This window comes from Solanum tuberosum, unplaced genomic scaffold (genome assembly GCF_000226075.1).
Source record: "Solanum tuberosum cultivar DM 1-3 516 R44 unplaced genomic scaffold, SolTub_3.0 scf00223, whole genome shotgun sequence".
Classification (NCBI taxonomy): Eukaryota; Viridiplantae; Streptophyta; class Magnoliopsida; order Solanales; family Solanaceae; genus Solanum; species Solanum tuberosum.
Window position 1 is genome coordinate 697,738 of NW_006239146.1, and position 15,840 is coordinate 713,577.

The 15,840-nt window shown below is 34.6% G+C and overlaps 1 protein-coding gene and 1 long non-coding RNA gene across 4 annotated transcripts in view; one reads left to right on the forward strand and one right to left on the reverse strand.

Annotated features, from left to right (window-relative positions):
* Positions 1-1,100: 1,100 nt before the first annotated feature.
* LOC102589912 (uncharacterized) lies at positions 1,101-3,897 on the reverse strand. Its single transcript, XR_368027.2, has 3 exons — positions 3,176-3,897; positions 2,033-2,505; positions 1,101-1,545 (listed from the first exon to the last, which is right to left on the reverse strand). It is a non-coding gene; the product is annotated as an uncharacterized lncRNA (long non-coding RNA).
* Positions 3,898-13,015: 9,118 nt separating this feature from the next.
* The window catches only part of LOC102590132 (TIP41-like protein), a 17,515-nt gene continuing 14,690 nt past the window's right edge, over positions 13,016-15,840 (forward strand). For all 3 annotated transcript variants that reach the window (XM_015312909.1, XM_006356428.2, XM_015312910.1), the window contains exons 1-2: positions 13,016-13,216; positions 14,421-14,606. In XM_015312909.1, coding sequence (XP_015168395.1) covers positions 13,077-13,216; positions 14,421-14,606 — 326 coding nt within the window. In that variant the 5' untranslated portion in view covers positions 13,016-13,076. The remainder of the gene's footprint in view (positions 13,217-14,420; positions 14,607-15,840) is intronic.

Genomic DNA, 15,840 nt, shown 5'->3' on the forward strand with positions numbered 1-15,840 from the left:
TCCTAATTAAAATCAAATTTTGCAGTCCAACTTTCAATATGATAGGACGATTATTAAACATGTATGGACCTGCTACTAAAATGGATTTCTTATCTTCACTACTATTCAACTTCACAACAAAGAAACCATCATTATGCAGGTATACCTTGGGTTTCACCACAAAGTTCCACTGTGTTGCAATGAATCTCATGATGGCTCCAATGGATTGCCTATCACATAAAGTATAATAGCATTACTCCATATTTCATTCTCGATTTCTACATCTTCCTCACTTAGCTTCACCACTGGTTCCCTTCTTGGATCACTGGTGGCACATAACTCAATTCCATTCCTCTTGCTCCTAGATTTGCAGCTTGAAATAGCCCTTTCCAAGTCTTCCTCCCTGGTACCCTTTGTTCATTTTGCGTTGTTGCTTCCATACCTTTGGACTCAATCATTTTTAGATCTGAGTTCAGATCCCATACTTTTAGGAATTACTCATCCTTTGTTTTTTTTCCTGATGGTCCTAACCCCAGCCCTATCTTCATCTTCTCTACCATCAATTGTGAGTTTACCAATGTTACTGTTCCATTGGTTCCTCCAGTCCCTCCCGAAATTGGCGTTTTCATTTTTGATTGACTGGCATGTATAACTTCCTTGATCATGTTGTTTTCCGCTACCTGAGTTTTGTTCTTCTGTGTTCTTCCCATTGCCAACGAGCGCACGTTAGCTAGCCTTGCTTAACGTGCGCTGAGAGAGAAATGGGAATTCATCAATATTATTGCATTACTTATTCGGGTATCATATTTACCTTATTTTAATATTTGGTGTCGTTGTTACTCTCTTCCTATTACTATTTAGTTTGGACATTATCTTGGGTGTGCTTATCATTTTGTCCAACAAGAACCACTAGCAAAATACATTATCATCAACATTAAGCTTGTTTAGACACTGTAACGTACATATAGTATACAAGTAATTTGTACGATAATAATTTGTCTTTTCCACAACTGTAGTAATTTCAATGATGCTTTAATTTCTTCTAATGCTCTCCACTTAGACTCAGGTGGCGTCAGTTTTATAACGAACATATCAAATGCAAACATAAACAACACACCTGCTAAAACGTCCCAATCAATCAGAAAATTCAATAGTAACCGAAAGAAGAGTTTTTTGTCCCAATCAAACAGATCTTGATGCTAGCGAAGAACAATCTAAGTGACCTAGGGGTCCCACTATAATGCACTTGGGATGGGGAAAAAATGATAGCATTTTACATATTGGTTGGCCAAGATGCAGCTACAGAATGCAAAATATTTCTTTACTCTCTTCTACAGTTAAGCCTCATTTCCATTGGAAGCTACTGGCCCTGTCTTAACATACTCGGCAACCTTTAAGTTCACTTCCGTACGTGCTTGTCTTTGAACTTGAAACATCAGTTGCAGTTGTCTTTGATAAATATGTATCTGATTGAATCCTTTTGCACCGATGGCTATGATAGCAGAACATAAGAAAGTTAACCACATAACAATGAAGTCAGCTCCAATTCCCATTCATAATAGCTTCCTGTAGCAACAAAACGTTATTTAAATGAGTAGTCAAAACAAGTTTTAGGATAAATCTTGGAACATACTTTCGATAAACAAGACGAAAGTATTTAATATGTTCCTCTTTTCTATTTAACTTAGTTATGATAAACAATTACACTTCAAGCTTTAGCAAGTAACAGTGAAGTAGTAATAATTGGATTTGTATAATAGGTGAACCAAAGAGGGCACAAGCCATGTATCAATTCTTCTTATGTAAATTAGTTCGAGTGAGAATAGGCAGATATATGTAGTCGTTACTGTTAAATTTACGAAAAGTAGATACTTGTAGTCATTACAATTGCTCACAGTTGTAATCCCCTACATAGATCAGCCCCTGCTATCAAGGAATTATATGTCAAACTGTGAGGTGTCTTTCAAAACTATCCTTACTGTTGCAGACTTTCAAAATCATGCTTTGTACCTTTTTATTTTAAATGCTCATTTCGAGCCAATTACATTCATACCTGCTTTTCTGGGAACAAGAGTCAAGGCTCCATATATCATTCTTTTTTAGTGCTACCAGCTCCTCTTGCATTGCGATATGCCAGTGTGGAATAGCTAATTATGCTTTCACAACATTGCAAACAAAGTCATCAAGGTAACATGGAGTTGTTGTTTCTCTCCGACTTCTTATTCTTGGTACAATAGCCTCAATCGACTCATTTCTTACAGCAGTCTCAGTTGACTCATCGATCAATTCATCTGATATACTAGCTAGCATCAGTTGGCTCACTTGGAACAACAATAACGTCAACTGGCTCAGTGACGTAACTTTTCACCTCTTGTCAACACTTCCCCTGAAATAGTCGGCTCCTCAGCTTTGTTCTTGCATTCAAAATTTAAAGTGCTCACACTGGAGCTGAGGGACATTGGAGGCAGGATGAGTATCATACAATTTGAAAATGGGAGTTCCATCTTGAGAACCGATGAGGGAATCCTATTTACAAGAAAATAGCAGTCAAGAATGCATCAACCCACAAATAAAGAGGCAGCTTAAATGACACAATAGTGTTAAACCAGCCTCCACAATATGTCTATGATTCCTTTCTATAACTCCATTTTGTCCAGGAGTACTTGGGCACGAAATGTGTCTCACAATTTTCAAAATGAGTAATAAATTCAGCTTTAAAAATTCACCCCCCCCCTCCATCACATTGAAAAACTTTAATCCTCTTTGAAAATTGATTTTCTAGAACTCAACAAACACTTCTTTCAAGTACTTCAGATTTCTATTTTGAAGGATACAACCAAGTGTACCTAGTATGATCATCAACAAAATGACGTAATATTTCATATGTAGTGACAATCCAATAGGTGCAGGTCCTCATACATCACAATAATTTCTCAACAAGGATTTATTCTCAGTCTTATTTCTCAAAAGATATCTTACAACCTTCACCGATTTGGCAACTAACACATATTCTCGGAGTTTTATTCCAACATATGCTATTAATACACTTATTATTACTCAAAAACTTTGTATTTTGGATGCCCCAATCGAGCCAAAATTTTTTGCACTTCCAATATGTGTTATGTTGAGTTTTGAACCATTACCAACAACAATTTTATCGGAATCTTTATAAGATGCTGAAAGTTGGACAAGTTACCTGTAAAATTTATCATATGGTGTTGTTCTCATCCTCTGTGTGCTGTAAGTTTGTTGTACATAGGACTTGAGGAAGTTTATCAGATGCTTGATAAGAGAAATTCCATCAATAGAAACATTCAGTGTGACCAGTAAATCCTCCACCTCTAGAGGAGAAGATGCCTCTTCGTTAATAGATCCACCACAACCTCGGCTAAACTTTGAACTCCAAAAATAACTTTGAACTCCGCCCAATTAATTGGGTTGGTTCTGCCTTCCTCAAGACCTGTAGAGATTTCAAGATAGGCAAGCATGATATCAATAAGACGTTCAATTCTTTCTCCCACAAGGTCAAGTGGGTGAAAGGAGTTGGAGGTTTTATCCAAATTTTCCCTAGAAAGAGGGATGTTTGGCTTTGTACAGGCATTAGTCTCCTAAATGGAATGAGCTAACTCTGAATAATCTGATACACAACTATGATATAGTGGAAGATACTCAACCAAATCATAATATGGTTTTTCAAGATCAAAAGTTTAGTGGAGATTATGGTGGATCTAATCCACAAAGAGGAAGCTTCTCCTATAAAGGTAGATGATTATCTCCCTCAGATTCAACTAACAAATGAAGCAACAGTCGACGACCTGGTCACTGCGTGAAGTTTATTCACACAAATACTATGGAGAAGAAGTTTCTTTGACTCTTCAAACCCTAGAAATCATAACAAAAATGCAAGTCACAAAAGCTACAACGAGAAACCCGAAAATAATATCATAGAAGAAAAAAAGGGTACTAGTAAATAGTACTCCCTTTGTCCCAATTTATATGACACATTTTGTTTTTCGAGAGTCAAACTATTTAAGTTTGACCGAGAATTTACTCATAGAATCTTCATTTTTTTTTTAAATGAAATTTATATATTTGTAAACTACGTAAAAAGTACTATAAGTCACAATAATTGAAAATTCAAAATATTTGACAGATATATGAAAAATTTATGGTCAAAGATAGACTTGTTGAATCTCAAAAATCAAAATGTATCACATAAATTGGGACAGAGGAGAAGTAATGCAAAGTAACAACAACCTAAAAAAGAAAGGCAATGCAGATAAGTTTGATTACATTTTTATATGGATTTAATCAACTAATGCATTGTCACACCCCGAGCTACCCCCAGGACGCGGACATGGGACCTAGGATCACGAGTGACCCCAAGCTAACCCTGTTGGCATAACATAAGCATACTTAACAGAAATACTGAGCGGAAGCTAAATCATGAAATAACTAAAATGATGGGGAATACCCAATATTGTCTGTATAGAGAGAAACTATGAGTTTTAATAAACAACTGAAGTATCAAACTCGAATCTAAAGATGAATCTAACTATGTCTGAAATAAGCCTCTAACTGACTAAAATTGTTGGGACATGCCCCCAGCTAACTCTAGCAAAATTGAAACTAAGACTGAAAGTAGAAACATAATCATGTCAATCGTCCTCGAAGAATGAGAACTCACCACTAATTCTGCTGAACTGAAGATCGGGAACCGATCTATGCGTGATCTGACTGCTAAGGACCTAAACCTACATCACGAGAAGATGTAGCGCAAAGTATGCGTCAGTACTTGAAAGGTACTGAGCATGCATGATAGAATAAAGCTGAACAATATACATATCTGAACAAAGCATTTAACTGAGCAATGATGTAAGATAAGCATGATACTATACTGGAAATATTGAACATAAACTAACTGAATGCAATGACCAAGTTTATAACATGCTGAAACTGAATACTGAACTGTAATTGATAACCTGGTCAATGCAATAGAACATGATTGTGGGAGCTACTAATAACCGACATAAAACCACGTGAGCTAAACATGGAGTCCGATGTATACGCCCCATCGAGAGGACCCAATATACCTTCCAATGGTATAGCGGCATGACTGGCGTGATCACTAAGTATAATGCCCATAGAGGGGACTTACCTACGGGACACGTAGTTCTAGGACTATGAGGGTGACTGACCCTAGTCCAACTCGGTATTAAGTCTACTCCCAACTGATTATGTAAATAGCACATTATGACTGAATTTTTGTAATACTGGATAGCTCAAAATACTGACATGCTAACTGAAAATGCAACATTAATATATTGATAATGAAACATTCTTAACTGGAGCATGTATAACTGAATAAACTGGCCTAGCAAGTGTAATTCATGAACTAAACGAATCTACACAACTAAGGTTCTGAGTTTCAAGCAAGAACTAAGCAATAATTCCACGAAAACATGATAATCTGATTTGGATTATTCTAATAGCTGAATCACAACATAAATTTGAAATTCTAGAAACCCTAGGTCGAAACATGATGTTAAGAATCTAGAATCTGATTGAATTCTAGGGACCTAATGGGTGAAAGGAACCCACTAGTGAAATCCCACATACCCATGAAGGGTTTGGGTCGCCTCTTTTCTCCTTTTTTGTTCTAGGTTTGATGATTTTTTGGTAAATAAAGGTTATGGGTATGTCTGACTAAGTTATTAGACTTATTCTGAGTAAAACGACGTAGATTATGTGTAAAACGATGAAGTTTAAGTGCCCAATGCATAGGAAAAAGACCTAAATGACCCTAACTTAAAAGCTGTCGAAGGCCACCTACGGAGGGACCTACGGGCCGTAGGTCAACCTACCAACCGTAGGTTGGGTCGTAGGTAAGTCTGCCGGACAGAGTTTCACTAAAACGAGCATAACTTTTTACTCGGAGATGGGATTTTAGCAAACTCGGTGGCATTGGAAAAAGGATTCAATTATCTATCATTTAGTAGGTTATGTACCACTTAAATCTTTTTGTGCTAAGGTTTATGACCATTTGAAGTTGACCCAACAACAATTTCCCTTTAACTAGCTGCTACCTTCACCTACGGTCCATAGGTCCAACCATGGACCGTCGGTGGCTTCTGTGGTTCTTGCACCAGGTCTGGAAAGCTGCAAATTTTTTTCTATTTTCTCAAATCCGAGGTGTTACATGCACTATCCAAGTTCCAAGTTTTTTGATAGATTTCTATGGAACAATAGTGATGAGGGTAGAAGAAGAGATTGGATTTCATGGTTTGACATTTATTTGCTAGAGGGTGAGGGAGGTTTAGGATTTAAAGTCCTGTTTGATATTTCAAAAACTCTTATTTGCTAAGTTATGGTGGTTTTTCAAATCAAAGAAGTCCCTTTGGACTAACTTCATGTGGAATAAATATTGTAAAAAATTATTCCTCGTGAGGTGGAGTGGGAGAGGGGGGGGTCACAATTATGGTAGCACATGTTGGAAACTAGGGATCCTATTGATCAGGAAATCTGGTGGGAAATAAGATATGGTTATTTCAATGTTTGGTTTGACAAATTGACAAGGTTACGAGCTCTATACTATGTGATTCCTCCAAATTTTCAGATAAACAGGTCAATAGATGAAGTTTAATGAATCAACGTGGATGGGATAATGAGAAGATGCAATAGTTTCTGCCACAAAGTATTAGTACTCACATTCATAATGAAATACAGTGTCCAAAAGTGACTAATACTTGGGATAAGCCATGGTGGATGCTCAATGGATCTAGTTAGGGGTGTCAAAAATGAACTCAAACATAGGTAACCCACCAAGAATTTTAAGGGTTGGGCTCAAGATAATTTGAATTGGGTTCAATCTCAACCCATTCAAGCCTAACCCATTTTAAGAGAATCCTCAATTGAGCCCAATTCAAACTCTAATTTCAACCAGTTTTAAAACTTTTTATTAAGATATGTTCCTATATTGAAGGTATGAATTATTATCTATTTAACATCTTTTAGGATTTATCTATCCATTTGTTACTTTTAAAAAAAAAATCTTGAGCTGAAATTCAAATTGTGATTATAAAAGTTAAATATTAATATGTTAAAATTATTGAGATTAATCGGGTCAAATTGGGCGGGTCAAGACCCAACCCATTTGACACCCCTAGGTCTGGTAAGTTCTCTGTAAGGAGTGTTTGGAAGATTTTGCTATACATAGAAAATTTTCCATTACTTGTTTATAACTTGTCCTAGCACTATGAGAACATGTCTGAACCAAGTGTAAAAACATATCCAGAAGCACTTTCCATATCATCAACACTTCCTACCCAATCACTATCTAAATAACCCATCAATAACCTTCCCGCACGGTTTGGAGAGCACTGTATTAGAATGAGAGGTTTACCATCCTTGCTCTTCCCTTTTAAACAAAATACAATAAGCAACAGTTTCCTTGATATACCTCAATGTTCCCTTAGCGACACCAAGATAAACTTGACTTGGAGCATGTCTAAATCTCGACATAGGGGGATTGCCTATTTGCTTGAGAGTTACTCATTGTTCAACACGAGCAGAACAATTTTGGAATTTCTGAAAGAAATAGAGCATTAGAAAACAAAACGAATTTTGGATTTTTTTGAGTTATTGGAAGGAACAGAGTATGAGAAACACAATTTTATTATAACTTATTAGAGGCTTTCAATGACGCTCTGTAGGTAGTTATATATTTTATCACTTTTATATCACTTCATTTTTTTTCCTATTATTATTGAAGTTACTGATTGATTCGTACATATTATCAAGTGCATTCTTTATGTTTGCATTTGTTTTGTTCGTTACAAAAATGATGTCGCCTGAGCCTAAGTGGGGAGCGTTAGAAGAAATTAAAGCGTCGGTGACATTACTACAGTTGTGGAAAACACATATCATGACCGTACAAATCACTTGTATACTATATGTATGTTAGAGTGTCTACACAAGCTAAATGTTGATGATACTGTGTTTTGCTAGTGGTTCTTGTGTGTATCCAAGAAGTACATTGTGAGACATCTACAACTTCAAAACAACTTATTATCTTACTAAGTTTAATGTGATGAGTTTTAAAATATTTGTCCACAAACTAGTATCACTCTTGCAAAATTATAGAAAGAAAATTTCAGATTAATACAATAGAACTAATGAATAAATAATCCCTAAATGCAATGCATTTCTATAGTTATCTTGTTGACGTGGAGGGCAAAACTGAAGCTCGGCACATGGACAATCTTTTTTCCTTAACCATTATTTGATGCAACCTGCATGATATTCGTGTCTGCACCGAAGTGTCCCTATGGTCTCTTCCAGCTCATATTCTGTGTGACATATGACACAAATCTCTTTAGTTTTTGTTGGATTATTCACTCCGTTTTTAGGCATAGCAACCTGATGAGTTCTTAGTTTGAAATAATCCAATGTTGTTGCACCTAAAGACTGAGTAAACAATCCCTCAAAAACTGAACAGATTTGTGTCACATGTCAAGCGGAATTTGAGCATGAAGAGTCCATTGGGAAACTTGGGTGTGAACATGAATATCATACTAGGTGCATCAAACAATAGTTGTTGAGTAAAAGAGATTGTCTCATGTGTCGAGCTTCAGTTTTGCCCTTCACATCAACAAAGATAACTATAGAAATGAATAGTATTTAGAGATTATTTTATTCAGAAATTTTGTTGTAGTAATATAAAGTTTTGACCAATACTTGTTTGTGTATTTTGTAAAACTCATCTCATTAAACTTAGTAAGATAATTAGTTGTTATGCAGTTTTTGATCTAACACACTATACGTCTTTGATATATACAAGAACAATTTGTTTCTGTCTTATATTGTTAAGAGATCATCGACAATTGTACCATATTGGTTCTGCTCAGCTATCTTCTGAGAGAACCATTTTTCATGTATCAAAGACAAGAAAGAAGCAGCCTTTATGTTCACAATACTAACAAACTTAGATTGAAAAATTGATCTTCTGCAACATTTTTATCTAAATGTAACTTTTCAGAGAAAGACTTAATAAGCATTGCAATCTAAGTTGCTCGGACTCGGTATAGATCTAGAGGTTGGATCATTCATCATTTAAAATTTAAGATTCAGGGTGTGGATATTTGAATAAAAAATAATTCAAATATCAAAAATAAAGTTATAAAAAAGAATAATGCATAAGTACCCCTTGAACTATATACGAAATTCTAGTGACACACCTAAACTTAACTAGAGTCTTATTACCCCTACACTACTTTACAATGGAATAAATACACCATAATTATTGATGTGGCATAGATAACCAAATGAGTATACTTTGTGTATTATACGCGCTTCACGTTTTTTAAGCATTAAAAACCCAGTTACTACGTGAAGTTTATTTACATAAATACTGTGGAGAAGAACTATTTTTGACTCTTCAAACCCTAGAATGCAATTTTAAGAAAATGCAAGTCATAAAAGCTACAAACTAGAAACCTGGAAATGATAGAGAAAAAAGGGTACAAGAAAATAGTAATACAAAGTAACAACGACCTAAAAAAGAAAGGCAATATAAATAAGTTTGATTACATTTTTTTATGAATTTCATGAATTAATGCACTATCTAATTTCCAAGCTTTTTGCTAGATTTCAATGAAAGATGAGGGTAGAAGAAGACACTGGAGAAGAGTTGATCAAAATGGGAGTAGTAGATGATGTGAGGAGTTCTTGTTATAATGAAGATGCACATGAAACTTTCCGGCATTTGGTTTTAACTTATCCTATCACTATGAGAGTGTGGGAAACTTTTATTGCAGCTACTGGAAATTAGATTCCCTTGCTACAACTTCAAATGACAATTTAAAACTGGTGGAAAGTGGATTTTGCCCAGCTAAGCTAAAACCCCTATACAATGCTATTCTTATTTCATTTTGTAGCTTGTTAGGAAAAGAAGAAATTTTATAAGTCATGGTGAGAGTAAGACTTTTAGCAATTTGATTTTTGAAATAAACAGGAGACTGTATAAGTTGGCTAGAACAAGGTATTCATGGTTGAAGTATTTACCTAAGCAATGGCCCCTGATTGTGCAATTTTTAGAAGACTATACACCACTGATCATCCACAAGGTGATAGTTTAGGAGAAACCACAAAGAGATACCTTCAAATGCAACTTGAATGAATTATCAAAAGGGAGCCCAAGGCCTAGTGCAATTGGTTTCTATATAAGTGATTGAGGAAGGCAATTTGATGTATGTTAAAGCTAGAAAGTTAACACAAGCCACAAGTTTAATAGCTGAAGCAGGAGAAATTAAAGCTGGTATGAAGTTTTGTTTCAATAATGAGATGACTCCAATAGTGGTAGAAATTGATTCTTTAGTTATGAAAAAGGTATTGGATAGGGTTTGATAAGTACCTTAAAGTATTTCTTTGAAGATCCAATACATACAAGGTTTAATGGATAAATGTCATATTTTTGTGGATCATGTTTATAGAGAGGGTAATCAGTTGCAAATTATTTAACTAACCTAGTTGTTCGTTTTGCAGGTACTTAATATTTAGTAGTCTACAAGAGTTGCCCCCAAAAGGAAAGAATATTTTTCTCTTTGATAAAAAATCAGATTACAAACACCAGAATACAAAAATGTCAAAATTCTAATTTTGAGATTCAAATACTACAACAACCAAATACTACAATAACATCAACTGATATAATCTAATTAGGGATAATGATGAACAAAAACCTCATGTTATAGGTTTGGGTTCAAATTTATTCTATCGAGATGAAAATTTGATGGTTCATACCTGAATTGTCTTGTGATTAATCCGCTATGAACCTTTTTTCTAATAACTGTGGTATTAACTTCTTTTGATGCTCAACCTGTTGAAAAGAGTAAATAATGAATTTGCCATCAATTTTTTTAAAGCCATTGTCCTAGCTATTACTGAGGTTATATCTACAAGAGATTGAGAGATGATTTCTTACCAGCATTGTGCCGAAGAAGTCTTCAACGAAATCAATTACGCGACATCAGTGAGGTTTTTTTATGTCTAGAATGAAATCAACCCAACACATGCGAGATTTTGGTCATTGCACAATCGTTTCATGGTAGAAGATTCAATTTTGCACAGAGACTAGCTTGCTCGTGAAGATATGATGGATTCTATGAGAATTTCATTTTCTGGGCTTAACTTTCCCCTTTTGCTTCTTCCTTAGTTGTTTCTAGAGTTTTCGTTATCGTTTCATTTCTTTTTTTTTTGTGTTTTTTTGTTTCCTAATTCGGGTGGATATGGGCTTAGCCAAATTGGGCTTTGTGGACCTCTGTTGTTGTTTTGGAATAAAAAGTGGTCTTTGCCACATCTTTAATAGAAAAAGAAAAGAAAAGAAAAGAGTGTATCATAATTAATGAATAGTTAGTGTAAAGTCAATGTATACTTTCTATGACTTTTTGAAAAATTTTATGTAAATAAAAGCATACCTATATTTGTTGTAAGCTAATTACTTTATTGTATATATTTGAAACTATTCCTTTTGGTTTTGCTAATCAATATTTGCCCCAATGAGTCTTTCAAAACTTCCTTTTGGTTTTAAACATGTACAGACTTTTTGAGACAAGTTTAGAGAGAATTTATGTCTTTTACCTTATTAAAACAATAAAATAAAATACATACATTGTGAAGGATACACCTATCCAAACATAATGTAAATGTGTAATAATATATCTATTGAAATGATTCCTAATGTATCTAAATTCAACGTAAAAGGGTTGAATATGTCCTTAAATTATGCAATATTGAACAAAAATGCCATCACTTAATAGTTTGGTCTAAAAAGTTCACGCTGTCAATAGTTTTGTCCAAAATGCCCCTACTGCTAATAGTTTGGTCCAAAAATATTCCTATTGTTAATTAATGGATCAAAAATGTCCATTTTTCTAATATATATTATTCTTTTTAAACACATTTTATTCCTAATAAAAAAGATTACTTCTATAAAACTATATTCTTGTTTCTTTTCTTTAAAAGTCACTTTAACTAATAAATAAAAAGAAAATAATCGTTTTTCTTCCTTATCTCATTTTATCAATTAAAATAGAATAACTACATGTACACCTTTTTAATTGATAATATAAAATAAACACAACGATAATTTTCTTAAATAAATTAATAAATATTTGTATTTCTTAATCTTTTTCGAGTTGAAGCAGGATAAAATTGTTGATAAAAAATTATTAAAAAAAAAGATAATAAAATTATAATATATTTAATTGAAAAAAAGATATTTTTAACTCATTAAATATCAATAAAGTATTTTTGAACCAAAATGAAAGAGCATTTTTAGACCAAACAATTAATTGAGAATATTTATATTTTCACTTTCCCTAAATTCAATTTTATATAATAAGGATGAGAAAATGCCCAAAATAGTCCCTCATCTTTGGGTTAAAACTCAAAGTCATCCTTGAGTTTTCACATGGAGCATTAATAGTCCCTCATGTTTGCATGTTTGGTGCATGTTTGGTCCTCCTCCAAAATTTTGCATATTTTTCAACATTGATTTTATCCATAATTTATGTATGGAATGTCCAATCGTCATTTTATGTATTTAGTAGAAATAATAACTCCATGTAAGAAGAAAAACACCTTGTTTTGTTTAGTAAAAATCGTATTGCAGGTAAAGTCGAGAGGTAAATCACGACGATTTCACGTGCAATAGTATAAATTTTTCTTTTTTTGCAACGTCATATGTTAAGATGTTCTTCGTTTAGCTGTAGTAATACTTCAAGGTGTTCTTCTTCTCACCCTCTCTCACATATAGTTATTATTTCTACTAAATATATAAAAAGATGATTGGACATTCCTTACATAAAATTATGGACAAAATTAATGTTAAAAAATAGGTAAAAATTTAGGAAATGACCAAAAGTACGCCAATATTGCAAACATGAAGAACTATTAGTGTTCCATGGAAAACTCAAGGATGAGTTTGAGAGGTAATCCAAATATGAGGACTAATTTGGACCTTTTCTCTAATAAGGACTCCTGCTCGACCAAGTCACCACGGACCGGAGAAGTGAAACTTTTGACTCTGGCGATCGATAATGGAGTGGGAGAGTGATGATAAAGAGCTAAAGGCGGCCGGAGCTGAACCTCTTCCGGACGGCCGTCGAGGACTCCTCATTCACGGTTGGGAGATCGAGTGTCGCAAGCTTTTCATTCTCAATTCTGTTCATCTTCAACGGTTTTCTCCTTTCCCCAATTAACCCTCATTTGTCTTTCACTTGCCTTAATGCTTAATTTTTGTTTGTTTGTTTATTCTCTGAACTTTTAAAGCGCATCTAATTTCTTGCCTTTTAAGCTTATATGATTTCTCCAAGCGTTGGAGATTCTGGTGTTTGTTTAGTTGTGTATTTTAGATTTTCATACTGTAATTGGGAACTGCCAGCATTCAAAAGGTCTGATTTTGAACTGCAGCGCACTAGTGTGAGTATCAGTGGCCGCACGGTCATTGCTTCCCTCTTAAGGCCTTTCCTGTAATCTATTAGCAGAAGGACGTTTTTAAATTTCCTCCTTTGTTGGTTTTAAATTTTCCTCTAGATGTTCTGCTCTCTGTTCAGGAGCAAATGATTTATGGTTTAATCAACCTTTTCTTCTTCTTTCTATTCCATCGGGTATTTGCAACCAACACCAGCGTAGGTACCTGGTAATATCGGTTAGCCAACTATTGATAAATCAATCTGCTAACTATGGACAATTGCAGTATTTCATATTATACTGGAAGTTAACCTATGATTTTCCTCCTCCTTTATCCCAACTTGAAACCAGTATGCTTTGCGAAACTCACACAGCAGAGTTTGTAATTAACTATTAATTGAAAGATTGAAGCCAGGCGCAGTAGAAATGTAGGGCTTGAGTTAGGCTCAAACATGAAATAGGAATTCAAGAGGAGCCAAAAGGATAGCGGCTGCGGATTTTCCTTGTCATAAAAAAAAAAAAAATTCTTTTAGGTTAAGTGCTTATGTTTATTCCTAAGCGAACAACTTTAGTGTGACAAGAATTTTCCTTTCCAAACTTACCTTTTCTTCAATGTGTACTAGGCTGTTACTTTTCATTCGTAAAAGAAATATGGATTGTAATTGACGTGCTGCCAAAAGTTTCGTGAAAAGCGATGTATCATCATGAAATTAATGTTTGGAAATACTTGTGACATTCAAGTGACCTGTCTTATTGTCGTAATGCTACAGTGAACAATTTGCTGCAGATTTTTTATGCTTATACGTAGAACCATTGCTATCCTGTTCTTGTCAAGCATTTGATATCTTCTTTAGTTGGAAAGGTTTAGTTCCTCAAAATGCTAATGCTGTTCTTGTCAAGCATTTTGGATATCTTCTTTAGTTGGAAAGGTTTAGGTCCTCTCTAATGCTAATGTTTATATGCATATACAGATGGGAAAAAGAACTTCAGACGACTCACTTGCCGGAGATGGTATTTGGAGACAATTGTTTGGTGCTTAAACATGTGAATAGTGGCACAAAATTCTTTTTCAACGCATTTGATGCTTTAGTTGGTTGGAAACATGAGGCCTTGCCGCCTGTTGAAGTTCCAGCGGCTGCAAAATGGAAATTCAGGAGGTGCTCTACGTTCTCTTCTTTGCAGTATGCTATATGAAGAATTCTGCATATGTTTCTCCAGCTTTTTTATATATAAAAGTTGTAGAATGATAATGAAAAAACCAGAGGTAGCGATTTAGCTGCACTTTGATTTGGTGGTTAGATTTCGTGCACTTTGATTGTTGAAAGTTTTTTTGTTTCAGTCCAGCTGAAAAGATGTTACTCAATAAAAGGGGAGGACATTTAAGTAGCTCCAAGAGCATTCAGTCTTTTGTTCTTTCGTTTTTATTTGTTGGTAAAAGGGGGTTTGGAGGTTGAGAACTTTTTAAAAATTTGAATTAGGAGTGCAGAACCCTCAGGCATGCAAGTTATGTATCCTTGAAGAATTAACCATCATGCATTAGGTTGACAGTAATATAAAGGTTTTGTATGTTCTGTCTTGCTGTTCTTTCATATCTGGTATTAACTATTAATGTTTTCAAATTCAACAATATCAAGCTACTGTATTAACTAATAAAGGAGGTCAAAGTTGCAATTTTGTTCGGTTCACCTTGTTGGTGTTGATGGTAGAATCAAACAACTGCATATTAAAACAACTCTATTTACATAGTGTGGTTAAGGTGTTGCTCTCAATCCAAATGAGAGAGAAGTTCATGATCTGAGAGAATGAATTCTTGATGAACATGCACCAATCGGACCAACAATGAACTATTTAAACGAATGGATAATTCTTAAAGCTACTTCAGAAAACTTCCTCTGCTAAAGAAAAACACCAATCTTCCATTTTGTCCAACAGTGACTGCTATGTCCATGTGGACATCAACAAATTGAGGGGAAAATAGTGCTTCTTGAAAGTACGGCTGGCACTAACACTAGAAGTCTAGAACATGATGATAGCTATTTTATAAGTTAAGCACACTTGTAATGGCTTCTGTCAGGATATTCATTTCCAGTTGTCTGTGATTGTACTATTGAAATGTGAATCAATCTCCCCCACAATGATGCTAACTTACAGAACCTTCAAGAATTCAGAGTCTAGAGAAGATCGGGTTCACTAGGATCAGCCTTTTGGCCTTTAGCTGAATATTGGACTCCACAACATGAGACTATCACACCAAATGAGCTCTTCCTAAATTCAAATGAGCTTCCTTGAGGAAGATAGTATCTCCATAACTTTTAGGAATAAACATACTTCTCTCCGTTGACAAAATATGATCAAATGTCACAATATAAAAGCCTCTAAAGGATTATATAT